This window comes from Rhinoderma darwinii, chromosome 7 (genome assembly GCF_050947455.1).
Source record: "Rhinoderma darwinii isolate aRhiDar2 chromosome 7, aRhiDar2.hap1, whole genome shotgun sequence".
NCBI classification, from domain to species: Eukaryota; Metazoa; Chordata; class Amphibia; order Anura; family Rhinodermatidae; genus Rhinoderma; species Rhinoderma darwinii.
In genome coordinates this window covers 2,826,815-2,852,921 of record NC_134693.1, presented here as the reverse complement: position 1 = coordinate 2,852,921, position 26,107 = coordinate 2,826,815, and the positions used below count along the sequence as shown (strand labels likewise).

The 26,107-nt window shown below is 47.0% G+C and overlaps 1 protein-coding gene across 3 annotated transcripts in view; it reads right to left on the bottom strand.

Annotated features, from left to right (window-relative positions):
• Nucleotides 1-775: 775 nt before the first annotated feature.
• RNF220 (ring finger protein 220) overlaps nucleotides 776-26,107 on the bottom strand; it is a 222,693-nt gene continuing 197,361 nt past the window's right edge. For all 3 annotated transcript variants that reach the window (XM_075832562.1, XM_075832563.1, XM_075832564.1), the window contains 7 exons: nucleotides 15,439-15,535; nucleotides 15,181-15,267; nucleotides 14,895-14,950; nucleotides 14,726-14,804; nucleotides 4,891-4,999; nucleotides 4,374-4,448; nucleotides 776-996 (listed from right to left, as the gene is read on the bottom strand). In XM_075832562.1, the coding sequence (XP_075688677.1) occupies nucleotides 925-996; nucleotides 4,374-4,448; nucleotides 4,891-4,999; nucleotides 14,726-14,804; nucleotides 14,895-14,950; nucleotides 15,181-15,267; nucleotides 15,439-15,535 (575 nt within the window). In that variant the 3' untranslated portion in view covers nucleotides 776-924. The remainder of the gene's footprint in view (nucleotides 997-4,373; nucleotides 4,449-4,890; nucleotides 5,000-14,725; nucleotides 14,805-14,894; nucleotides 14,951-15,180; nucleotides 15,268-15,438; nucleotides 15,536-26,107) is intronic.

The window sequence follows — 26,107 nt, the reverse complement described above, 5'->3', positions numbered from 1 at the left end:
GGGGGGGGGGGGGGGGGATATCTGCGCTGCAGCATGGGAGGGGTTAATCCAGTGCCAAGAAAGAGGGGTGGTGATGGGTGTCCCATAATCCCTCACACAGGACCACAGCAGGTACGCAGCCCGTTCGCTGGGCAAATAGATTTCCAAACCAAAACTGTTAAAAAGAAAAATCCCAAAAATAAATTATGTTTTTTTTTTAGACCCATTTTTGGCAGAAAATAAAAATAACCCTCCCCTCCCCCGTGCTCATAAAAGGAAGATCTTGGGTTTGGAGTCTCTTCAGTTTATACTCAACATTGTAAACATATAATTTATATCACATGTGCTTCGCTTCGCTTCTCTCCGTTTTCTTCTTTTCCCTGCTTTTTACAAAAAAAAAAATAATATTTAAAGAAATTTATATGTAAAAATCACAAAACCGCACGAGGGACAAACGAGGAGAACGTTCTTCAGAAATAAAGCCACAGTGGGGGTCGTCTGTACAGATCTGCGCCGGGCGCAGGGACTTGGGGTTGTCCAGTTTTACCGCACGCGGATGGCGAGCGCAGCGGGAGGGATGTAAACAAGAAAAAGGTGTTGGTTTTGGGGCGTCGAGTCCTCGGCTCTGGAAAAATTCAAAATCAGCAGCAGGTGCAGGGAAAAGAGAAAACGTAGAGTGCTGCGGGGGAAGGGGTCTCGCGTCTCCCCCGCCCCCCCCCCCCCGTTAGTGCCGACTGGAAGGAAACAAAACGAGGTGAAGATCCGGAAGCCACAAAAGTCCAAGAAAGTCTCTGCCTCTCGTTTGTAAGTTTTATTTGCTCCTTTACTGTTAAAGTGTCTTTTAAGCTTCCAAATCTTCCTCACATTACAGACCCGGGTGAGGCCTCGGACTCCGGAAAATGGAGGCGCCAGGGCGACCAGGGCGAGGAAGGAGCAACGGAAATCTCACAAGTAGACGCGCCTGAGGTCCCCGGGGGCGGTGATGGTGTTACACTGCGGGCACAGCTTCTTCGCTCCCTGCAACGGAGACAAAACGTCAGGAAACCGGCCAAAATATAAACAGAGGAGACCCCCCCCCCTCTAATATGGGCGCCATTGTGACACTCCTCACACAGCAAACCCAAATCCCCCCCCCCAGAGCTGCAATGGCGGACACATTGGAGGGGGCGATTCCAGGACGTTTATTTATTTACCGGTGACTTTTTTTCCTTCACTTTATAAATGCACAATCCTCGGCCTCGCTCAGAGATCGCCCGATCCCGCCGGACGCCAGAACAACGCACCAAGAAAAGAACCTGTCTAAGGAAACGCTCCGCCACGTTCTGCTCACACAGCTGCAGGTCTGGTCACAATGTGTGGATTCCAAGCACCATCCAGATGAAGGTCTACACGGAGGGCGGACGTAGACATTAACGTGGATGATGAGGATTTGAGTCCATGAGGAGGGGGTTGTAGTGCAGCCTCAGGCATTATAACAAGAGCTCAGCATAAAGGGTCTTCACGTGTTTTATATATTAAAGGGGCATTTCTGATTAGCATCTCATCGCAGCCGGACCACCAGCCACGAGGACGGCACTTTTATCCTGGTTTAACCCCTTCCCCCTCCTGTCAGCGCAGAAACGCTTGAACTCCACCCACGAGTCGCAATATGGCTCCATAACCCCCCGCACCCCGCACCTGTCCTCCTGGAACGGCTTTTATTTGAGGGGCGAGATATTTAGTCTTTTATCCGCCTACATATAAAAATGCTTTCCTTCTGCAAACCATCCGCCCCCCCTCCCCCTCCCCCTCCATGCCCATTAAAACCTAAATTGTTTATTGCGAGATGGAAAGAGACCGGGGGAAAGGGAAAGCCTTTGTTATGGCGGACGTGATCGCACAATCGTCACGCGGGACCGTCCTGCTGTTCGCCATTAAGGGAGCGCATTAATTACGGCATTTTTCTAGGCTTTTACTATCCACGCTTTTCATGTGTAAAAGAGGGGGGGGGGGTACGTTTATCTGGACGCCGCAGACCCGCCACACGTGAGAATTCAGCTGTAGCCGTTAAACTAGTGAAATTTTTATTTTTTTCCTTTAAATATGGGGTAACCTGTGTGGTGGGGGGGGTTTTGGGGGGGGGGGGGGGGGAGAAGGGTCCGGAGAGAGTGAGGGGGAGTCGCTGGAAGGGGTAAAGGGCAAACTTAACGAGATTACACACATCGACTTTGATCAAGACACAAAACCAGCGCGGCGTTCCAAGGCTTTTTACGGCGTCTTCGGGCTACGTTTTAATGGCTACATTAGTGGCGCGCTATTTCAGGCTGGGAGGACTGGTTCAGAAATTGAGGTCTGAGAGGTGGGGGGTGGGGAGGGTCTGGTGGAACATGAGAGGATGCTTATTAATTGTTTCCCAGCACAAGTGCCAAGTCCCTCTCTGTGTGTGGAAGTTTCTGATCCTCCGGCTGATTGTAACGCGGCCAGATCCAGGATCGCTGCAAATAGCTCCAGATCATCGCGGACTATGGCCGAGAATCTGAGCTCTATAGCAACCATAGCCGAGGCCGGCACCACACGTGCTCTGAAGTCTCATACATTACAGCTGCTACCAAGCCATTCCCTGGACATGGCCACTGGGGGGCGCTATTCCGCTCAAATCTACACAATGTTTAAAGGAACAGTGTCACTACAAAAAAAATTTTCATGTCAGTTTTATGTTAGTGCTTTATTAAAAACTTTTATATTTATTTGTGTGTTTGTGTGTTACTTTTTTCTATTTTTTCACTTTTTCTTGTCTATGGGGGCTGCCATTTTTTTTCCCATTTCTGTATGTGTCGATTAACGACACATACAGACATGGAATACGGCAGCCAGTCCCATAGGGACTGCGAACGGGGCCCGTCCCATCCACTTCTGTGTACGCCGTCTGTGTGGGAACTGCGCATGCGCCGCTCCCACACAGTCCAATTTGAAATGCGCGCCGTCCGGCGCCATTTTCCTGTGGACCGGAAGTCGCGGCCGGACAGTAAGATTACTACTTCCGGTCGCGGCTTCCGGACTTGTGCACATGGAGCAGAGGCAGCAGACGGAGCGGACGGGCCGGAGGGAGCCGCGGCGGCAGAAGCAGGTAAGAGAGTTCTATGTATGTTTGTGTGTGTTTACTACTGTATGTAAACCTTCTACACTGTGTGTTAGCTCAAAAAATGGCGACACACAGTGTAGGAGGTTAGACCGTTCAATCCCCTCGTTTATCCCGGCACTAGCCAGGATAAAGGAGGGGGGGATTCTCAGAGCTCACTAGAGCGAGTGCTTTTTTCCCAATTTTGCAGCATAAAGCAATGTGGTTGCTTTACCACATGCAATGCTGCAATTTTGGGAATGGCTCCATCTAGTGACCAGCACTGGGAAATGTTATAAATTAGAATCTAATTTATAATATTTCCTGACTCGTGAAAAAAATAAAAAAAATGTGAACAATGTTTAATCACCTACACACTAAATGATTAATTAAAAAAAAAAAAACATGTTTTGCTAGCAACACATTCCCTTTAACAAGCCTCAAAGCAGAAGAGGTCAGCGTTTCAGTGAATGTTAGGGTATGTTCACACGCGTTTTACACCTCTAATTACTCCTGAAAAAACGGCACCATTACGCCTCCAAACATCTGCCCATTGCCTGCAATGGGTTTTACGATGTTCTGTTCCCACGAGGTGTCATTTTACGCGTCGCTGTCAAAATACAGCACGTAAAGACGTCCGCGAAAAAGAAGTGCAGGTCACTTCTTGGGCTGTTTTTCATTGACCCAATTGAAAAACGGCTCCAAAAACGGCCGTAAAATACGCTGTGAAAAACACGAGTTGCTACAAAAACGTCTGAAAATACGGAGCTCAGGCGAAAACCGCTCCTGATTTTCAGAAGTTTTTGGTCGCTGCGTGTGAACAGAGCCTTAGAAAAATTGCAGAAAGAAAAGTAAGTAATGAATGAAATGCAACGTGAAGAAGTGACGCGGGGGAATAAGTGGGACGAACAGGATAATGGAAGGATATTGCCGTGTATGAGATTATTACCACTGGGGGGCGACAGGGAGCAAAGCAAGGAGGCGGCAGCTCCGGTCCACACACCCCTCATTTTTTGGGTTATGTAAAGTGTTCGAGTCCTCAAAGACTTGAGTAACCCGAGCAGCAATTAGTAGCGTCTGAGCCGCAGTCCAGCACGCCAACCATGAAACCGGTAATGATGGGAGGAGGAATGTGCCGGAGAAGAGACCAGCAAATTATCTGCCCGTAGGAACCACCGCGCTTATAAAAGTGTAAACACATTTTCTATTCCGTAATTAGCGGCTTAAACTGGTCTAGAAAAATAAAATAAAGGCAAAAAACACCCCCGCCCTGCGCGATAACAGCCCCCGGCCTTACCAGGGTGCGCAGCCAGCATTCCTCGCAGTGCACGTGCCAACACTGAATGGACGTCAGGGGCATTGTGTAGGAATCCTGGCGAAGAGAGAGGAGAGAGTAAGAAGCCTGAAAATAATCACCACAGCCGGACGTTAACCCTTCTCGTGCATTAGGAGGCAGTAACCAATCAGCACGCAAGCGCTATGTATGATCCATGACAACACAGAACCCACACACAGGCAGCGGAGAGACCCCTGGGACCCATAATAATATAAGGGGATGTCTCACCTACCCACCGTGTGCCATCAGAGAGCGATCGGATACTGTACTTAAAATGGGGGATTATCAACGCCTAAAATTTCTGCCCTTTGCTCTTCTTTCAAACACAGCGGGACACAATGGCGGCCGTTCATCAACTTTATTTTCTGACGGATCTGCGGACGGAGCATCCACCAGGAGGCCTGATCTCTAGCTGACACGATGAGCCGCTTATCTCCCCTGTATCAGGCGGGTGGCCATCCAGCAATGAAGTACTCACCATGCAAATGAGGCATTTGTAGCGGTCCCCTCGGGATAGCTGTCTTTCCAGTTCCCGGATTCGCGCCTTTAACGCTTCAAACGTCGTCACCGCGGATTGTTCGGTGATCCTGAGACGGAGAAAAAAAAAACAACTGATATTATTGTATCGCCAATGAAAACGTGAGTGAAACGAAAACCTATCCTATAGCCTGTCATGGCCGCCACTGAACAAGACCAGAGCAACGGAACCGCCGAAAGCAAATCCTCCAAACACCCGGCGACTGTTACCCGGTAAATCTCCCCCTGTAGACGCAGCGACGCTGGTGGAGTAGGATTCAGTGCGCAATGATTCTTTGCAGGGGGATAAAAGTTTAGAGCCGGTCTAATACAATCAATAGCTGGACTGCGGATCAGGGCGCTAGTTAGCTGGAAAATTAAGGCGCCACTCGCTGCGTCACGCTGCAGGGAACCGGGACAAATCAATGGCGGGGTATTGATTTAGTTATTATCTCTTCATACGCTCGCAGACATTGTTAAATATCCATTTATTAACAAGAGAAGGGAACCAGGAGCGAAGATTCCTCAGATCAGGGGCCTTCATCTGCTGCTAATCAAAAGAGCGCCGGAGACCCCGAGACCAGGGAAATGTGTTACCCCCCGCTGCCTGCAAACTAGGCTAAAATCCCACGCCTGCCGCTTGCCTTATTTGAACACGTCGGGACAAATTGTGGTATCGGCTCCTGCTGGGACGGATCACAGGCTGAACGTGGCAGGAGGCCGGCAACTCCCGGAACACGGAGTATTCACAATGTATAGTGAGAAAATGCAAACTGCCGAATATAACAATCCGTCCCCAAAACTGCAACGATTAACCCCTCAAATTGTCATCCCCTATTATGTTATACCCGACGTTACCGTCCTAGATGTTCAACATTGTCATCAGTCATCAATGAGATCCACACACGTACACCATTCCATTACTACTGACAACCAGCCTGTATATCATGTGTGAGAGGTTGTCACAGCCCCGCCCCCTGTTACTGACATCACTGATATATAATATAATTACATTGTGATCAGACATGAGATCCACACACGTACACCATTCCATTACTACTGACAACCAGCCTGTATATCATGTGTGAGAGGTTGTCACAGCCCCGCCCCCTGTTACTGACAACCAGCCTGTATATCATGTGAGAGGTTGTCACAGCCCCGCCCCCTGTTACTGACATCACTGATATATAATTACACTGTGATCAGACATGAGATCCACACATCTTATATACAGTCACAGCTATTCATCTATTACTACTGACAACCAGCCTGTATATCATGTGTGAGAGGTTGTCACAGCTCCGCCCCCTGTTACTGACATCACTGATATATAATATAATTACATGTCATCAGACATGAGATCCACACATCTTATATACAGTAACAGCTATTCATCTATTACTACTGACAACCAGCCTGTATATCATGTGTGAGAGGTTGTCACAGCCCCGCCCCCTGTTACTGACATCACTGATATATAATATAATTACATTGTGATCAGACATGAGATCCACACATCTTATATACAGTAACAGCTATTCATCTATTACTACTGACCACCAGCCTGTATATCATGTGTGAGAGGTTGTCACAGCCCCGCCCCTGTTACTGACATCACTGATATATAATATAATTACACTGTGATCAGACATGAGATCCACACACCTTATATACAGTAACAGCTACTCATCTATTACTACTGACAACCTGCCTGTATATCATGTGTGAGAGGTTGTCACAACCCCGCCCCCTGTTACATCACTGATATATAATATAATTACACTGTGATCAGACATGAGATCCACACATCTTATATACAGTAACAGCTATTCATCTATTACTACTGACAACCAGCCTGTATATCATGTGTGAGAGGTTGTCACAGCCCCGCCCCCTTTTACTGACATCACTGATATATAATATAATTACATTGTGATCAGACATGAGATCCACACATCTTATATACAGTCACAGCTATTCATCTATTACTACTGACAACCAGCCTGTATATCATGTGTGAGAGGTTGTCACAGCCCCGCCCCCTGTTACTGACATCACTGATATATAATATAATTACATTGTGATCAGACATGAGATCCACACATCTTATATACAGTCACAGCTATTCATCTATTACTACTGACAACCAGCCTGTATATCATGTGTGAGAGGTTGTCACAGCCCCGCCCCCTGTTACTGACATCACTGATATATAATATAATTACATGTGATCAGACATGAGATCCACACATCTTATATACAGTAACAGCTATTCATCTATTACTACTGACAACCAGCCTGTATATCATGTGTGAGAGGTTGTCACAGCCCCGCCCCCTGTTACTGACATCACTGATATATAATATAATTACACTGTGATCAGACATGAGATCCACACATCTTATATACAGTAACAGCTATTCATCTATTACTACTGACAACCAGCCTGTATATCATGTGTGAGAGGGTGAGAGGTTGTCACAGCCCCGCCCCCTGTTACTGACATCACTGAACAGAAATAAACAGATGGGGATTGTGCAGATGCAGAGACATTCAATCTACAGGGCACTCGACATGGTAATTATTTCATGTGTTATTAAAATCCAGAAAGTCATAGGAGGCATTATTGTATATTCATTGGCGGTTTCCCTTGCTTCGATACGATGCTACATGTGGCCCCTCTGTACCCACAGGAATTATCAGCACGAGGTGCCCGTAGCCTTGCACTTGACCCTCATAAGCCTCGGTTACCCCGACCGTCCTCCATCATGTGCGCTCATTTATCATAAGTTTACTTATAGCCACATCTTTGTTGCTCAAAATTAAATTGAGCAATCTCAGCGCGGTCCCCAAGGAGCGTTCCAAGGCGCTCTGTTAATTAAATTATCTCTGAATTTGCCGGAGTAGAATCTTAATTGACTCTGGATTGTGCTTTCTAAACGGTTACTGCAGAGATCACACAAGGACTGGCGAGAACGCGGCTCCGGGAGAGGGAGGGCGACGCATCCGCTGGATACAGACACTCAGCTCTGAAGAGACAAAGCCAGAACTACAGGACGTGTCCGCGCACTCGCCAAACGCAAACCCGCATAATTGTATGGGAAGAATTTTTCAAGCACGAAGCTCAATAGATTTTATACGGCTAGGACTTTCCAATATGGTCCCGATTCTTCTTTTCTCTCCTCCTGATCTGGGACCGGTCGCAGCCGTACAGCATTGTGCTTGCTCTGGGGTTACCATGGTAGCATCAAACTCGGCATAGAACTTCCTATCATGTGACTAACCCGCTACAATCACAAGTCTATGGACGCTGTCATAGTAACCCCAGAGCAAGCACAACGCTCCCATTATACAGATGTGAACCACTGAGAAATGTTGCACCGGATGGGTTTGCTGTTATGTATTCAAGACAGTAGAGAGCGTTATATATGTCACACAGGACTGACTACACGGATACACTGTAACAAACCCATCAGCTGTGTGAGCAATTATACAATGAATGACCTTCACTGGTGGAATATTTATCCTTGACGTAATAAAAATCAATAATACTGGATAGTTCAGTAATGTGGGAAATATAACCCAGCAAACCCAAGACTTCAGTCCCGCGCCAGCTAATTATCGCGGGGCTGCATGTGAATAGGGGTTTAGGTGGTAGGTTTGGCAGAGGTCGCAGCTATCAGCACCACAGGACGCAGCTTCCTTCTAATGCAAATAATTATTAGTGTTACCCAAACGTCTTCCAGCGCCACAAGAGGCGATGACAAGCTTGGCAGCAGAGGCTGGAATTTTAGGTAGCCAAGCAGGAGGATAACATAAAGCTGCTCCTCAGAGTACCAGAGCGATCTGCTGGAAAATCCAAATGTCATCCAGCAAACCCCACGCACGACGGCTGTACAGGGATCCAAGGGTGAAACGCGTGAGACCAAGACACCACCCAAAGTGAGGAGTGAAAGATTGAAGATGACCTGCAAAACAGTCTGACCGGAGGAGCTATGTTAGACTCGATGTCGCCCTCCATCGCTGCACGCATTTAATGCGCCTTTCCCACAACGGGCAGCAGTTACCAGAAAGCATCGTCAATTAATGGTTCTGCCTCCAAAATGGCTGCAACACGACCAAAATAAATTCACCTGCGACAATATTAAGGTGTGACCATAGAAAAGTTTTGCAAATTTACTAATCTGCATTAGTCTTGCTGCCTAGAAAACAATAAAATGCTTAAAACGCTGAAATGTAAAGCATGGGGGACGAGAAAAAGCAGCAACCCGAGCCAACGATGAGTCAGGAGGTGTCAGACGACGTCACTCCCCAACAGACAATAGAGATGACCTGAAGTCACTGCCAGACGCACAGGATTCAATATTCTCTGAACACTCAGCCACATTGTGACGCCACGAGCTCCTCCGTTCTTTCCGACTGTTTTCTAGTTGGTTGAATGGCGAGCTGGAATAATTGGATCACAACCCGTAAAGACGGCAGCTGTCAGTTCCACCGTGTGACCCGGTTCAGGAGCGGCGGCGGCGATGTTCACGGACACTGTACAATGACTCGTCGTCTCGGTCAGGGACTTGTTTCCTCACCTGTGATGACAAGCGACGGAGCTGGATTTGGCTTCAGGCCCAGTGTATTCCGGATGCCAAATCACCAGGAACGTTCAGCCGGTGTCCTGCATGAATGAACCCTGAACTTGTTCCCTTTATGCTGCGGACGTCTTCCCTGACCTGTACCCACCTGGCTGGCGAGAGCGGCACCGGAAAACCGTTTGCTGGTCGCAGCTTTTAAAGACGGCGGTTCAGATCACCTTGGACCCAGAGTGCCCACCCAGAGACAGAGGGGGTAAGTGGTCATCCAGGTATTCTGTGCCGGGGGGGGGGAAATTGGCCATCATATAGGGGGCTACCACCATCAGTCTTCAGAGACCGCTGTCAATTATTACCTTACAAATGCCGGGCGTGGGGGGGATTAGAAAGAGTTTGTGGATTATTTTTAGGAAGCTGGACGATAAATAAAGCCACAAACAAGAGGAAAAGAAAATCCTATCTATGTGTAGGGTGAATTCATTTTGATGTCGCAACCTGCGGGGGGGCCATGACCAGATGGGGGGCACCCGTCCCGTCCGTCCCCCCCCTAGGTGGTGACAAATCTGGACAATCCTATCTAAATACACTTTGTGATATAAAATAACGGCCCCTGCGCAGCGATCACGTTTCTTCTCGGCTTGCTCTAATGCAAAACAACCAAGCAAAAAAGTTATAGAAGCTGCAAGTTTACAAGTCCTTGACGCGGCCGATGTCACCGCGGAGACGAACAACGACCGGCACTATTTTTACAGCTCACACAAACATCGCACTAGTGGCTTTAATCCGTGCAGACCCCTCTCCCAGAGCAGCCCTCTTTTTTTTTTTCCTTCCACCTGATTAATGATCTTGTCGTGGTGATGGATGACCCACCCCAGCAGATTAGAGTCTCCTGTTCCACCCACCGTCCTCCGCACCCCCCCTTCCCACTTCTGGAGGTCCTGCCGCACCAGTGCTGGAAATATTACAGAATTATTAAATAAACATTCATACGTCATGTCTCTTCCTATAGCGCTCGCCGCTCTCGCCGCCGTTGTCCTGTTTGCTTTCATGCTGACACCAAACAGCTGGAGTGATTCATGGCGAGGCTGGCGGAGACATTTCAGGTCATATATCATGCCGGGAAGAGCCGTTCCCTGCCCTGACTGAGATAAAGTGATCGACCGCGGCCGGCTGGAATGAATTTATGACAACACAAAATTGAAGAAAACAAATGGGAGGTGACCGACCCGGTGGGCTAGTCACCCCGCAACATTTCCTATGGCCTACAATCTAGTTTGGCGGCAAAAAAAAAAAAAAGAAAAATTGGACATTGACATTTTGAATTAAGATGCCGAACCTGTAACCTTAGAGGAAGCGGGAAATAGAAAGCCCAGGACGCAGCGCGGGTCACCTGAGCACCGAATTATTGTATTAATAGAATACGGGATCAATGATGAGCGAGCGCTGCCCGCAGCTATGAACGGCCATGTTGTAGGTGCACGAGGCATAATGACAGTAGATTGTCACAATGAGGTGATCGGTCAATAAGCGAGGAGAAGGCGGCGCGGTGCCACCGGTGATGAAGCTCGGCTTACACAACGCATTTGTTTTGGTAAATGTTAATCGGGAGGCTAAATGTGAAACGATCAATAACGGCGCGGTTTTACAAAAAAAAACAGTGAGTAAAGCGAGTTATGAAAAATGAAGCTGCTCAGGGCCCGGCCTAGAGAGCGCGATGCCTCAGCCGCCTTCAGCGCCAAACAAGAAAAATGAAACCAATTTAGCTCCAGATTAAGAAACAGAAAGTGGAGATGAATCAATTTAGGCTGCCGGGTCGGGTCGCCATATATCAGGGCTCAGCGCCGGGTCGTTAGCGAGCAGATGCTACGCGCTCCCTCCTTCACACACTTCCCTTTTGAATACACATCAGGCTGGAGACTTGTGATCAATTCATTTCCCTGACACTCGCACGGATTCACCGGGGGCAATATGTCCGGGCCGCCAGAATCACCCAGAACGGGACTATTTATTACAGGAAAATCCAGTCTTCCAAGGATAGTAATAAGAGTCTCTCCCGGGACAGAGGACGGATGACTGGAGCCCGCTGCCGGGACGAGGGTGATGAATGGGGGGCAGCAGCTTTCCCTGTACATCTATTAGTAAACTGGAGGGACCAGCGCTTTCCTGTGAATGCTCAGGACCTGCTACCCGTCAGCACCACACAACGCTGCACCCACCAGACCCCCGACTATGGAAGCTGTGAGAAGAAATAAAAGGGCCGCACGATGGCACGGCGGTTGGCACGGCGGTTGGCACGGCGGTTGGCTTGCAGCACTGGGGCCTTTGGGGGCGACTCCGACGTTTTTGTGGTTTTCCTTTGGGTTGTCTAGAGACGTTAATTGACAGACTAATAATCTGGCCCCCGTGTGCGCATGTCTGAGAAAGGGAAATTAGCGAGGGATATTAATGGTGACAACCTCTGTACAGCGCTGCGGAATACGTTGGCGTTATATAAGCAACGAGAAATTTAAAAAATATATATATATACACATTCCCGATAACTCGCCGTGTACCGTCCAGCTGCCGGTCGGCTCCTCGTTACCCTCTAAGTGGTTCAGGACCAGACACCGTTTATCCGGCGTCATCTTTTTTATTTCTTGGGCCAGCGACGTGATTTTTGTGATGTTTTTTCCGTAGACAACGCAGCCTTTTTTTTTTTTTAAATCATTTTTATACACATCCTTGTTGCTATTTTAAAATTTTTAGGCTTAAAATATTTTTTTCTGGTAACAGTTTTACCCTAAAATAGACCTTTTATCTGGGATCGTCATTGTCTACCGGACATTTTAATATTTTACATTTCTATTTTAGGGTAATGGGCTTAGGGCTGGCGTTACGACCATGATTGGCGGGGGCAACTTTTTTTTGGTCAGGTATTTTAGGTGTATTATATATTGTTTTTGCACTTTACTTTTATCTTTTTATTACTCAAAAAGTCAGAAAAAGACCTTTGGGGCACTTTATTTATTTATTTTATACTTTCTTCTTTTACACCATGTTTTTCCACTAACTGGGGCTGCCCTTTATAGGGACTTATTGCCACTAATCGGGCTGTGCTGGGTCTGCCACTAACGGCATCCCGGCGATCATGTGACCAGGCGCTGCCTCTATTCATATACACGGCGCTCTACGGATGTCACGATACCCGAATTTAGACTTCGATAGCGATACTTTGTTTAGTATTACGATTTCGATACCAATTCGATACTTTGCCAACAGTAATAAAAAAAAAAAAAAAAAAGTTCTTCCGTTTTCTGATGTGAGGCGCGAGGTGCAATGATAAATTTACCCTCCATGTGCCTCATAGTAATAGTAATTAACCCCATCATGTTTTTCAGTCATAAAGGGTTAATGTGCGAGGTACATGATGGGGTTAATTACCATTAATGTGAGGCACATGGAGGTTAAATTCATCATCGCACCTCGCGCCTCACATTAATAAGTGATCGAAAGCAGTTATTGTATTTTTTTAGCGCACACACATCATAAATAATGCAAAAAAACTGTTGTGCAGGTTATTACGGCCGCGCCAATACCGATTGTGTGAATATTTTATGTATTGAGAGTTATTTTAATGTTTATTGTAAAAAAGTTGTATGTGTATTTTTTTTAAATTTAATATTACTTTAGGTTTTTAAACTGTAATGTCTTGGCATATATCTATACACTGATAGTACACAGGCAGTTGTTAGGACATACCTAAGTATGCCCCAACAACAGGAAATATGGTAGGACAGCCCTGGGGTCCTTCAATGGACCCTGGGCTGTCTGCCCATATATGGTATGGCCCTCAATCGCAGGGATTCCTGTGACGCGATCCAAGGGGCATCCCCCCTTCTCATTTTCCCCTGAATGCTGCAGTCCACTGTGATCGCAGCATTCACGGGAATAACGGCGGAGGTGAGAGGCTTCTCTGATCTCCGCCGTTATAGAGCGGGGCTGTGGTTGTGTAATACAGTCATTGCCCCGCTCCTGAAAGGAAGTGCGCGCGCAGTAAGCATGAGGAGATGCGGCCAGCGCTGCACTAATGCACGGGGGTGTTTTGCAGTGCGTCCGCCATGTTCTGTCTTCAGTGCTGCCGCTCATTAGTGCAGCGCCGGCCGCATCACATCATCCTGACCCCGCGCACTTGTTATCAGGACTACGGAGCGGGGCAATGGCTGTATTACACAGCCGCAGCGCCGCTCTCATACATTCATGTGTTACTATAATAAGCGGTGCGGCCGCAGCGCCGCTCTCATACATTCATACACAGCTAAGTATCGAAATACATGAAATAGCGGTATCGAACCGTTTGGGGATGCAGAGTATCGAAACAGTATCGAAGTATCGATGCATCGTGCATCCCTACGGCACTCATTGAGAGCTCCTCCTCAGCACTCGTCAGACTCTTCTCCTCAGGGTCCCCCGGCAGTCTCGGACTGCCAGATACCCGACATTCAGCTGCCCGATCGCTCGGGCAGAAAGCTAAAACCTGCACCGTAAATAGTCTATGGCGCAGATTTTAAGGCCCCCGACCGGCAGCCGTAAATACACAGCCAGCGGCCGGGAACCAGTTAAAAAGGGATATTCCTGTAAAGAGGTTGCAGTATTGTTTCACCACAAACAAACCTTTAATATGGGAGTAACCGTGGCGATCAGCAGATCATAGCGGGTCTGGCTCCTGAGACCATTGGCAAAAAAGCACTTTGCCGGGAGAAGCTGCAGCAGCCAGAAATGCAGTATCACGTGGCAGCCATTCAAATGAAAGCCGTTCATGTAATACAATGGCAGCCCAAACTCAACAGGGCGAGCGATGCCGCTGGCTAGTGGCTCTCAGATATGGCTTATAGAGGGGGGTGCAGAGTGGGGGACCCCCTCTTCTATAACTATTCATATACCCCAATAGGACAGCCTCTAAAAAGCTTCTTTGAAAAGTTGTGCAAGTTTCTAATATTTTTTGTGCGCCGCTTCCTCATGTCCATAAGACAGCGACGCGGGGCTTCTTACAGTGTATCACACAATCCTTTAACGATAAAGGTTTCAATTCAGACTGCAAGCAGAGATCTTGAAAATGGTGTGTAAATGAATCACAAAGTATATTAGAAAGACGCACGACTTCTCAGCATACAATTGGGAAGCAGCGTTCGTTTTGTAAAGCAGGAAAGCCCCTTGAATAGACCGGTTAGCACTCACTTTTCAATGTCGCTGTTCTTACACGTCTTCTGCATCGGCTCCAGTTTGCTGCTCTCCCCGTTACTTGTTGACGGCATTTCTGCAACAAGATAAATAATAACACGAGTGGCGCATTTCCTTCAAATACCAACTTCTCTCCAGAGGTTACGGCCCCGGGTTCTCTACTCACCATCGTTGCCCCATTTGGAGAACTCCGTGGTTACTCTGGTGCTGGGTGTTCCACCGCTGTCATTAAAAAAAAAAATCAGAACATTTCCATCAGAGAAGTTGAAATTTATAACAAAATAGAAGCAAAAACAAAGCTGCTGTATAGGGTTGTAGCTGTGAGGTTTTACGGTTTGCTTTCCACAATTCAATTAGTAGGGTGCGTTCCTTTTTTCCGGTAGGGGGGGGGGGGGGGGGGGGAGTATTTAGGGTGTAGAAGAAAATAAACCAGACTGAGCAGCAGCCCTTACTTTAATACTGCTCCCCGGAGCGCCTCCCTTTCCTTGGCTTCCCCAGGTTCCTCTCCGGTGCATGGGATGACGTCAGCTTCTGTGTACCTAAGGGACAGGTTGTCAAGGAAAAAACAGACAGTGGAGAGCGCCGGAGCCGATCGGATCACAGCGGTAAATCTCTCAATGAGCGAAGAAAATTAATGTTGAAACTGAAAGCAATTTTAAAAAAACTGGATAAAAAGGGGTCACCAGCCCATCACCCTTATAAAAGGATACTGCGCTTTGCCGTATTCTAGGGTGTCGTCCCCGTCTACGTCCAGATCAGCGTCGCTGTCGTGCGTTTCTTTGCTGCTGCACATTATAAATCCGGATCCTGAGAAAAGAAACTCCACGTATTAAACAACTGTTCCCTCCATTACACCCCTCACATCACCTCGGAGGACAAACATGGACACAGAAAAAGATGCCACATGGTCAACAAATCCGAACATCCACAACTCGACACAAATCCCCAGAGCAGATCAATTCCCTTTTACTAAAACGGGGGATCAGCTGCAATACCAAACACGGCCAGCTGTGGTGCCGCTTCATGGATAAACAGCAGACCCTTTATTCTAGTGGTAGACGACCTGCAGGACTGACACCCCACCCAAACACCACAGGGAGGAACACACCGGATACAGCCCGTATTCTAATTTACAAGGACAAGAATTACAGTAGGACCTCAAACCAAGATGGCGACAGCACGTGAAAGATCCAAGTGACGTGAAAGTCTTCTCTACTCCAACATCGTGGAATGTTTCGCTTTAGACGAGTCTTCGGAGAAGAATTGCTGGAAAAGGGCTCGTCTAGAGACAAAGCGTTGCACAATGTAGTAAAGACGACTGTCATATCGCTCGGTCTGGTTCTTTCGTGCGCGGTCGCCAACCTGGTTTGAGGATTTGCATAACAGCACGGGCCAGTCGGACCGAACCCACCAGGTGACCAGCACGGAATATACATTACACCGGATGCTGCTGGAACAACGATTACAGCAGGTTCCACCCAAAATAGATTTCCGTAGCTTATATAGCGCCTACATATTCTGCAGCGCTGTACACAGATATTGTCACCACTTATCAGTCCCGTCCTAAATGGGCTCAGTGTCTAATTTCCAGTCTCACACATACTGGGGCCAATTTTCCTATCCCTATATTTTTGGAGTGTGGGAGGAAACTGGGAGAACATGAAGAGAACATACAAACTCCTTGCAGATGTCGCACTGTCAGATTTGTACCCACACCCCACTGCTAACCAGCGAGCATGCTCCACAAGAGCTTGCAATCAGCAGACACAAGGGGAAGGTTTAGGTGCTGAGCCCATGGTCCCAGCTTTGCAATGCAACAGGACTAAGGCCTCATGCATACAACCAGTGCCATGTGCACAGGCAGTGACTGCAGCATGGACGGCCGTAGAGTTTCATCCGCAGGCCGCCCGCAGATCACGAACCGTGCACGCATTGATTTCAATGAGCCAGGACCACAAATCCGGCCTGTGTAACGACACGTCCTATGTCTTTGCGGTCCGGGCTCCCAGCCAATGCACGACCGTGGAAAACCCGCTCGTGTGTATGGGCCCATAGAAACGAATGGGTCCGTAATTCCCCCAAAAAAACACGTTTGTGTTCATAAGGCCTAAGCGAGTAGCGATCAAGAATGCCAAAGGACAACTGGGCAAATGCACAGGGCGGGTATATGGGTTGGCAATACCTGAAGCACGAACCTGAACATGGGGGCCCCACTGACCCGACAGCTGGAACACGACGGCCGGTGAGCACAAATACAAGAGGCAACAAATAAAAGATAGAAAGATCTACGATAACAGTGCTCACCCACTAATTTAATTTGTGAACAGATCATAACCGTGATTAATGGGCTCATAAAGCAACGCACAAGCCGCAGGTGCTGCCCGACAACTGTTCCTGGAAGCCGAGGTGAAGCCGCCGACGTGCAGCGTATCCTGCCAGTGTTACACATGTAGTGACAGTTTTAAGCCGTGTCCCTGTGGATGTTGACCCCTGATTTCCTGCTGTCGCCTCTGTGTGCGCGCCAGTGAAAACGCCGAGCAGCTGTTCAAATATTTGACGTCTGAAACCGCTTGACTCGGAGTCGGTGGCCAAATCTAGCTTGTATTTTTGTGCAGTTATGAAAAAAAAAAAAAATGGGATTCAGAGCCCACGTCTGTAACGGGGCTTGTTGACACTGCGCAGGGCATCGCCCGCCCCATCACTTCTCCTGCCAGACATAGCAGAGTCTGACGAGCGCAGAAACAGGATGACCTTTGTAAAACTCTGCAATCAACCTTGTTACATGAGGGATACATGTGTATGGGATGATCAGAACGGTGACCTGAACAGGAAAATCTAAAGGTCAGAAAGAAACGCAAATCAAAGAATCCAACGTGTTACAAGCCTCAGACGTATAATTGGGTTAGAGATGCGATGGCCTGCGAGCCAAGGAGCGCACTGAACGGCCGTCACATCACACAGGCGCTGGACGGCCAGCACGCGGGGAAAATAGAAGGATCTGTGTGCGCCCACATGGGTAACCAAGAACATCGTACCAGCTAGCTATGTCTACCCCAGCCGTGACAACTTAGACTTTTACTTAAAGGAACACTAAACAGAAAGCAGAAGACATTTACCCCTTCATCTGTCTGCGAGGTCTTGATAACTTTGGCACAGAAACCGGACACATTCCCTCACAGACCGTCACGTTCCAGCCAAAGAATCCAGAGGGGCAGAGCTCAGGGGAAGTCGTGCTCGGTCTCCACGGCAAGCAAAGAACTTGTGAGTGAGGAGAGTCCTGAATTCCAGAGAGGGAAGGCGGTCTAAGGGCTCGTCCACATGCTGCGGAATTGCCGCGTTTTTTCCAGCCGGAATATCGGATGGAAAAAACGCAGCAGAATACAGTAGCAGCAAAGTGAGTGAGATTTAACAAATTTCATCCACGCGCTGCATAAAGCTTCCGAGACTAAATTGACCTGCGGTGCGTATTTTTCGGACCATAGCGTGTAAATTCCTGCTGCGGAACGTGGAGAGAATTGCTGCGTTTTTCAGAGACGACGTCGCCGTCTCACAGCATTGTGAAATACGCACCATTTTCTGCTGTAAAAACCTCAGTTTTTGCCTCAGCAGAAATCCTTTGACTCAACGGAATTGCTTCAGAAATTCCATTGTGTGTGGACAAGCCCTAAGGCCTCATTCAGACGGGTGTAATTCAGCTGCATTGCAGGGTCTGGATTATGTGAGCAAGACCTGGAGCCTCCTCAGTTCAAGTGAACCAAACACAGATCCTCATATAGCCCTATTTATTTATATAGCGCCAACATATTCCGCAGGGCGGTACAGAAGTCGTCATCACTCACCGATGAAGCCCCCCCATTGGGACTCACACTCTAAATTCTCTATCTGTATGTTTTTCGAGTGTGGGAAGAAACCGGAGAACCCAATAAAAACCCCAAATAACACAGGGAGAACATACAGACTCCATGCGGATGGTTTTTCTTGTTCAGACTTAAAACCAGGACTCCAGTACTGACCACCGAGCCACTAACCACCGAGCCACTACGCTGCGAACCAAGCCACTAATAACCGCGCTGCTAACCAATGAGCCACTGCTGCTCACCGAGCCGCTAATCACCGTGCTAACCACCGAGCCACCGCTGCTAACCACTGAGCCGCCCTATGGTCATCTAAATTCAGTTCACTTGAACCGCGGGGTGTCCAGGTCTTGAAGTCGCATTATCGCCGACTGGATGAGCTCGAAGTGGAAACAAGTAGTGTTGTAGTGGTGCAGCGGCCATGGAGCAATTTGTTGTAGACTATAAATAAGAGACACATTGGAGGGAATTCATCAATGGCTTTAGGTCTGTACTTTGGCTTAAAATACTCACACATTATGGCGCACGCCAGATTTGCAACTTTTCTTGGCACTCGCCAGTGAAAAGTGCAGTTAAAAGAAGGCGGAGTTTACAGGGAGTGGGTGTGGTCTCCACCGTTGACAGATTGATACTAAAGCCAGAAATTGCCGCAAATCTGCACCTGCTCACATGGATTTCATTGTCAAACTTCAGCACAGTTCAAACTACGCAAAACGTATGGAGAGACGTGCGGCTTTTAATACATTTGTACAAATTCACTCCAATGCACTTTGTTTTTCGGCTGGAGCAGGAAACGCCAGTCTTAATAAATGTGCCCAAAGGGTTTAGAATTTACGTCGGCACCAATTAATCAACAAAATGTAAAAAGGGGGAAGGGGCGATCCCGTCCTCGGTTGAAAACACGTTTATTTTGTAGCAGCAAAATAAATAAAGCAAGACGTTCCAAGCTCGTGATGAGGATTGGATAATAAAGATTGACCCGACGCCTCGAAGTCCACACAAACATAGAAAACAATAAAGTTGGGCCTGTCTCGTAGTCTGATCGCTCGCAGGCAGAGGCAATCTCCGTGGCTGCGGTGACTGGCACCTCTATAAACCTCCTGACAGTCACAAGACAAACTCCTCCGATCAATCAGAGCCCAGCTATCAAGATCACTTACCCCCCGCGCCTCTGACTCCGGCTGCCTGCCCGCAAATCAACTCACTATTTTGTAACGTAGCAGACACCCCCCCCCCCCCACACGCTTGCCCAAAAAAATAGGAAGCGGTCCCTAATATTTAACGCAGGCGATGCATGGACCAGACTACATGCGAGGTGGCAGGAGAGGCCACGTCCACACTGCAGCACAAAGCCGCATCACCACCGTCTGAAAAACCTGCACAGCCAATAGGAAACCGCTCACTTTATTTTATAAGAAAACGAAAAAACAAATGCACCATATGAGAGGAGGGGGGGGGGATGAGAGATGGGGGGGGGGGGGGCTCGGCTGCCACCAGTTTTTGGTAAACTTCTGCATACTGTCCAGGGCCGGCTGCAGGTGGTGGGTCCATTTCTAAGCACGGATCTACAGTCTGCCAGGTAAGTAAACCGGAGGGGAGAGCGTGAAATCTTTACAGAAAAGGAGCAGCGGCTTCTGCACGAGTCACATTTCTGGGGAAATAAGTGGCGCTGACAGGAAGGGGATCAGAGTAGTTTAGCAACTTGGGTAATCAAATCCAAAATGTAAAGCAGAAGGGGAAACGTCCCTGCACCTGAGGACTCAACGCCACTTCTTACTAAACAGCTGGAAGTCATACACAAGATCCCCGAACCCCACAGCTCGCCGCAGGCCCGGCCGCGGCCTCCTGTAAGTAATTAAGGACATGCCGGGAGCTTTCTGCTTTTGAAGGGGAGAAGTGAAAATATTCAAGTGTTGAAATGCTAAATTTCATTAAGGGGGGAAAAAAAAAGACGTCTCTTTAACCCTAAACTAGATTTTTATGACCCTGCCAGCAGAATGAAATTCCCTGTTAATTTAATCAATTAATCAGCATATTGATTCAAGAGCGGCGCTGGCAGCGAGCCACGTGCGCCGCCTCTCCACACCTGCAGCCTCGGCTGTAAAACACCGAAGTGAACACAACAAATAATACGCCGGCTTTTCCTCGGCTGTTCACTCGTGACCGAGAGCAATTCCTCCAATACCAGGAAAAGCTGCCAGCAGCTGGCACAGGCCCCATATACTCCATTCATAGGGATCAGACAACCGCTGCGGTCCCATATTGAGGGGAAGAGTTGAATTGACCACTTAACAGTAAGACGTCAGATATCATAAGGTTATCCAGATGTTTCACATTTGATGAACACGTCTACACCTGAACACAATTTTACAGTCTACACAGAACAAAACATTATTAAAATTGTTAAACATTAACTTATCCTGTACTGATCCTGAGTTACATCCTGTATTATACTCTAGAGCTGCACTCACTATTCTGCTGGTGGAGTCACTGTGTACTTACATTACATTACTTATCCTGTACTGATCCTGAGTTACATCCTGTATTATACTCCAGAGCTGCACTCACTATTCTGCTGGTGGAGTCACTGTGTACATACATTACATTACTTATCCTGTACTGATCCTGAGTTATATCCTGTATTATACTCCAGAGCTGCACTCACTATTCTGCTGGTGGAGTCACTGTGTACATACATTACTTATCCTGTACTGATCCTGAGTTACATCCTGTATTATACTCCAGAGCTGCACTCACTATTCTGCTGGTGGAGTCACTGTGTACATACATTACATTACTTATCCTGTACTGATCCTGAGTTATATCCTGTATTATACTCCAGAGCTGCACTCACTATTCTGCTGGTGGAGTCACTGTGTACATACATTACATTACTTATCCTGTACTGATCCTGAGTTACATCCTGTATTATACTCCAGAACTGCACTCACTATTCTGCTGGTGGAGTCACTGTGTATATACATTACTTATCCTGTACTGATCCTGAGTTACATCCTGTATTATACTCTAGAGCTGCACTCACTATTCTGCTGGTGGAGTCACTGTGTACATACATTACATTACTTATCCTGTACTGATCCTGAGTTATATCCTGTATTATACTCCAGAGCTGCGCTCACTATTCTGCTGGTGGAGTCACTGTGTACATACATGACATTACTTATCCTTATACTATTCTGCTGGTGGAGTCACTGTGTACTTACATTACTTATCCTGTACTGATCCCGAGTTATATCCTGTATTATACTCCAGAGCTGCACTGACTATTCTGCAGGTGTAGTCACTGTGTACATACATTACATTACTTATCCTGTACTGATCCTGCGTTACATCCTGTATTATACTCCAGAGCTGCACTCACTATTCTGCAGGTGTAGTCACTGTGTACATACATTACATTACTTATCCTGTACTGATCCTGCGTTACATCCTGTATTATACTCCAGAGCTGCACTCATTATTCTGCTGGGAGAGTCACCGTGTACGTACATTACATTACTTATCCACCAGCAGACTAGTGAGTGCAGCTCTGGAGTATAATACAGGATGTAACTCAGGATCAGTACAGGATAAGTAATGTAATGTATGTACACAGTGATTCCACCAGCAGAATAGTGAGGGCAGCTCTGGAGTATAATACAGGATGTAACTCAGGATCAATACAGAATAAGTAATGTATGTACACAGTGACTCCACCAGCAGAATAGTGAGTGCAGCTCTGTAGTATAATACTGGATATAACTCAGGATCAGTACAGGATAAGTAATGTAATGTATGTACACAGTGACTCCACCAGCAGAATAGTGAGTGCAGCTCTGGAGTATAATACAGGATATAACTCAGGATCAGTACAGGATAAGTAATGTAATGTATGTACACAGTGACTCCACCAGCAGAATAGTGAGTGCAGCTCTGTAGTATAATACTGGATATAACTCAGGATCAGTACTGGATAAGTAATGTAATGTATGTACACAGTGACTCCACCAGCAGAATAGTGAGTGCAGCTCTGGAGTATAATACAGGATATAACTCAGGATCAGTACAGGATAAGTAATGTAATGTATGTACACAGAGACTCCACCAGCAGAATAGTGAGTGCAGCTCTGGAGTATAATACAGGATCAGTACTGGATAAGTATTCCAATTTGCAAGGTTATTCAGCTCTATGTAGATTATTTCTAATAAATACGCTTCATGCTGGTGCTCAGGAACATAAGATTCACATAAACCCACATTGTACGTTGAAGGGGGGGGGGGGGGGTACTCTAATAATATTCTCTATTACAACTTAATACATTACATACAGTTATTCGGAGTGGTTCAGGGTCCAGCATTGTGAGGAGGTAGATGGGGGAAGTTATGTTTGGACGGGCTTAGTGATAATTTAGCAGGACGCAGATGCAGAGACTGTAACATCATGGGCCATATTTACGGACATCTTCACTCAGACACAACCACGGAGCGGGGGACGCAATTAGTGAGTTTTTTTTCGGTGGACGAATATTCATGATTAGACCTGGATGAACCATTGCACCAAATAACCCTCTTATCCGGGCGAGGGGCGGCTGGGTCTATGTTACTCGTGGTTTGTGCAGAGAATTCTCCTGTCCGGATCATTTGGAAGCCGGTAACTTCGTCATTTCGCTTGCCTGGTTCACAGGGCTGGAGATACTTTCCATTACACTGGGCAGTCCTTAGGGAAATTCTCTTCCCTCGCAGCTCATGTTCCAGACCCGTCACCGCTGGCAGCTTTTATACACATTTCCAGCTCTTTAATTAAAAGTCACAGAGCTGCACGGCCAATCAGCCCAGAGATGGGAGGATAACAACCTGCCAGGCTTATTTAGAAACGAGGAGAGGCTAAACAACGGAGGAGAGATTAACCAACGCCGCACTGACTGCGATACAGGACGTGGCATCTCCAGGTGATAATTGTGTCATTAATTACAGACAACTCCAACTTACAGTGATTACTCGACTTATAACATTACACACGCTATATATACTTGTAACGCACGTCAATGGACGACTTCCACTGTTGGTTATGCAAATAAACTCTACATATAGAGATCTATATAATCAGTATGTCAGGACACAACAATTATACAGAGCTTGCAGCAGCACATTGACGCTGATCGTCATCTGTCCCTGCAAAAGCAAATCAGTAATAGATTTAAAGAGGCTGTCACCCCATTATAAGTGTCCTGTCTCCTATATAATGTGATCGGCGCTGTAATGGAGGTGACAGCAGCTTTTTATTTAGAAAACTATCTATTTTTACCACTTTATGAGCGATTTTTAGATTTATGCTAATGAGTTTCTTAATGCCCAAGTGGGCGTGTTTTTACTTTAGACCAAGTGGGTGTTGTACAGAGGAGTGTATGACGCTGACCAATCGGTGACAGATCAGTGACCAATCAGCGTCATGCACTCCTCTCCATTCATTTACACTGCAGATAGTGATATAGCTATATCACTATGTGCAACCACATACACGCACTATAACATTACTGCAGTGTCCTGATAATGAATATACATCACTACCAGCCTGGACGTCATGTGTACTCAGAATCCTGACACTTCTGAATTTTTTCTGTGAGATTCCAGCAAGGCAAGCGTAATCTCGTTTTAAATGACCGGTTACATCGTAATCACGCGAGATTACGTTTGCCTTGCTGTAAATCTCACAGAGATGCTACAGAAGTGTCAGGATTGTGAGTACACATGACGTCCAGGCTGGTAGTGATGTATATTCATTATCAGGACACTGTAGTAATGTTAGTGTTTGTGTATGTGGCTGCACATAGTGATATATCTATATCCCTATCTGCAGTGTAAATGAATGGAGAGAAGTGCATGAGGCTGATTGGTCACTGATTGGTCAGCGTCACACACTCCTCTGTACAACGCCCACTTGGTCTAAAGTAAAACACGCCCAGTTGGGCATTAAGAAACTCATTAGCATAAAGCTAAAAATCGCTCATAAAGTGGTTTAAAATAGATCATTTTTCTGAATAAAAAGCATTACTGTCACCTACATTACAGCGCCGATCACATCATGTAGGAGACAGGGCACTTATAATGTGGTGACAGCCTCTTTAATCTGCCAGAGCATCGCTCCTCCTGGAAGAGAAAGCTACACGCGAGTGGCTGCTGAATGGTTGTTCACATAACAGGTGTCAGGAGAGCAGTGCAGTAGTATGAGGGCACTATGGCTGGTCTTGTTATGAGGGCCACGGGCATTACTAGAGAAAACTGCTAAGCATTGCTGCAGAACTTCTTGTTTTGAAGAAAGAGAAAATTCAAATCAGTCACGGAGTGGAAAAAACGAGGATCCGTAGCAGCTGCAGTGTGTATTATAAACGGGGTCTTCAGATGCTAGCGTTTCTCTTTGAGAAGAGGGTATGGTTGTATTCAGATGTTGCATTTTCACTGCAATTTGTTCCGCTTTCCGATGCTGTTGCGATACAAAATCCGAACTCTTCAAAAAAATAAAATAAAAATACAACAAATCGTGATAGAAACACATGCAGTTCTTCCATACAGTTTTAATCACACCTCAGCCGCAACTATGGCATATACCCTTAGGCCCCATGCACACTACCGTGCATTTGCGTCCGCATACTATTTGCAATCGTAGATTGTATAGGGCACATTATATCCATGGGCCAATGCACACGACCGTGCATTGCCCGGAGCCCTGACAGAAAATAAAATAAAAATACGGGCTCCATTTGCAGTCGGGACTCATTAAACTCAATGCACTCGTGTGCGCGGTCCAGGAAAGGACCGGATGTCCCTCATAAAACAGAACATAATAAACTTCCCATAATGCAGCAGAAGTTACTAGGACAATCGGCGCCCGGATCCTGCTGCGTTACAAGGCCAACATTTTTTTTTTCCTTTAATGAAAATTACATTTATAAGCAGATTTTCCAAAAGAAAGCGATTTCATGATCCACTTTTACTCCCGTACATTGGGGTCTGGCCAGCAGTAACTCTGGAAGGTGGAGGATGATGGAGGGGACCTGGCTGCGGACTTGTGGCACGTACATTTCCCAGTAACCTGCGTCTGATTGGTTTTGACATGGCTTCCTCAATAAAGAGAGCAACCGGAGGTGCATTTTCAGTGTCAGTGTGAATTAGGCTCTGTGTCCCGTTACTGGCATAACCTGGAACCAGCGCCGTACAAGATGGAGCACAAAGGTCACACGGATCTGACATCTGATTTGCAGCCTCGTCTACTCACTACTTCCTCCTAACCAGACAAAAAAAAAAAATTTAAAATAATAGATCCCCTATTACAGAAAACATTAAGGGGGAACGGGAACCCCAGACTGTCACCCGCCCGATAAGGGGCGCCACAGACAGAACTTGCTGCTGGGCTCACATTCCACGTCTCTCCTAGAATCTGACTGGACGGCTTCCTGAAGCTGCCGTTATCACTCCCTCTAACCACTCTTGGCAGGCAATCTAATTTCCCCTGAAAAGGTCATCGCCA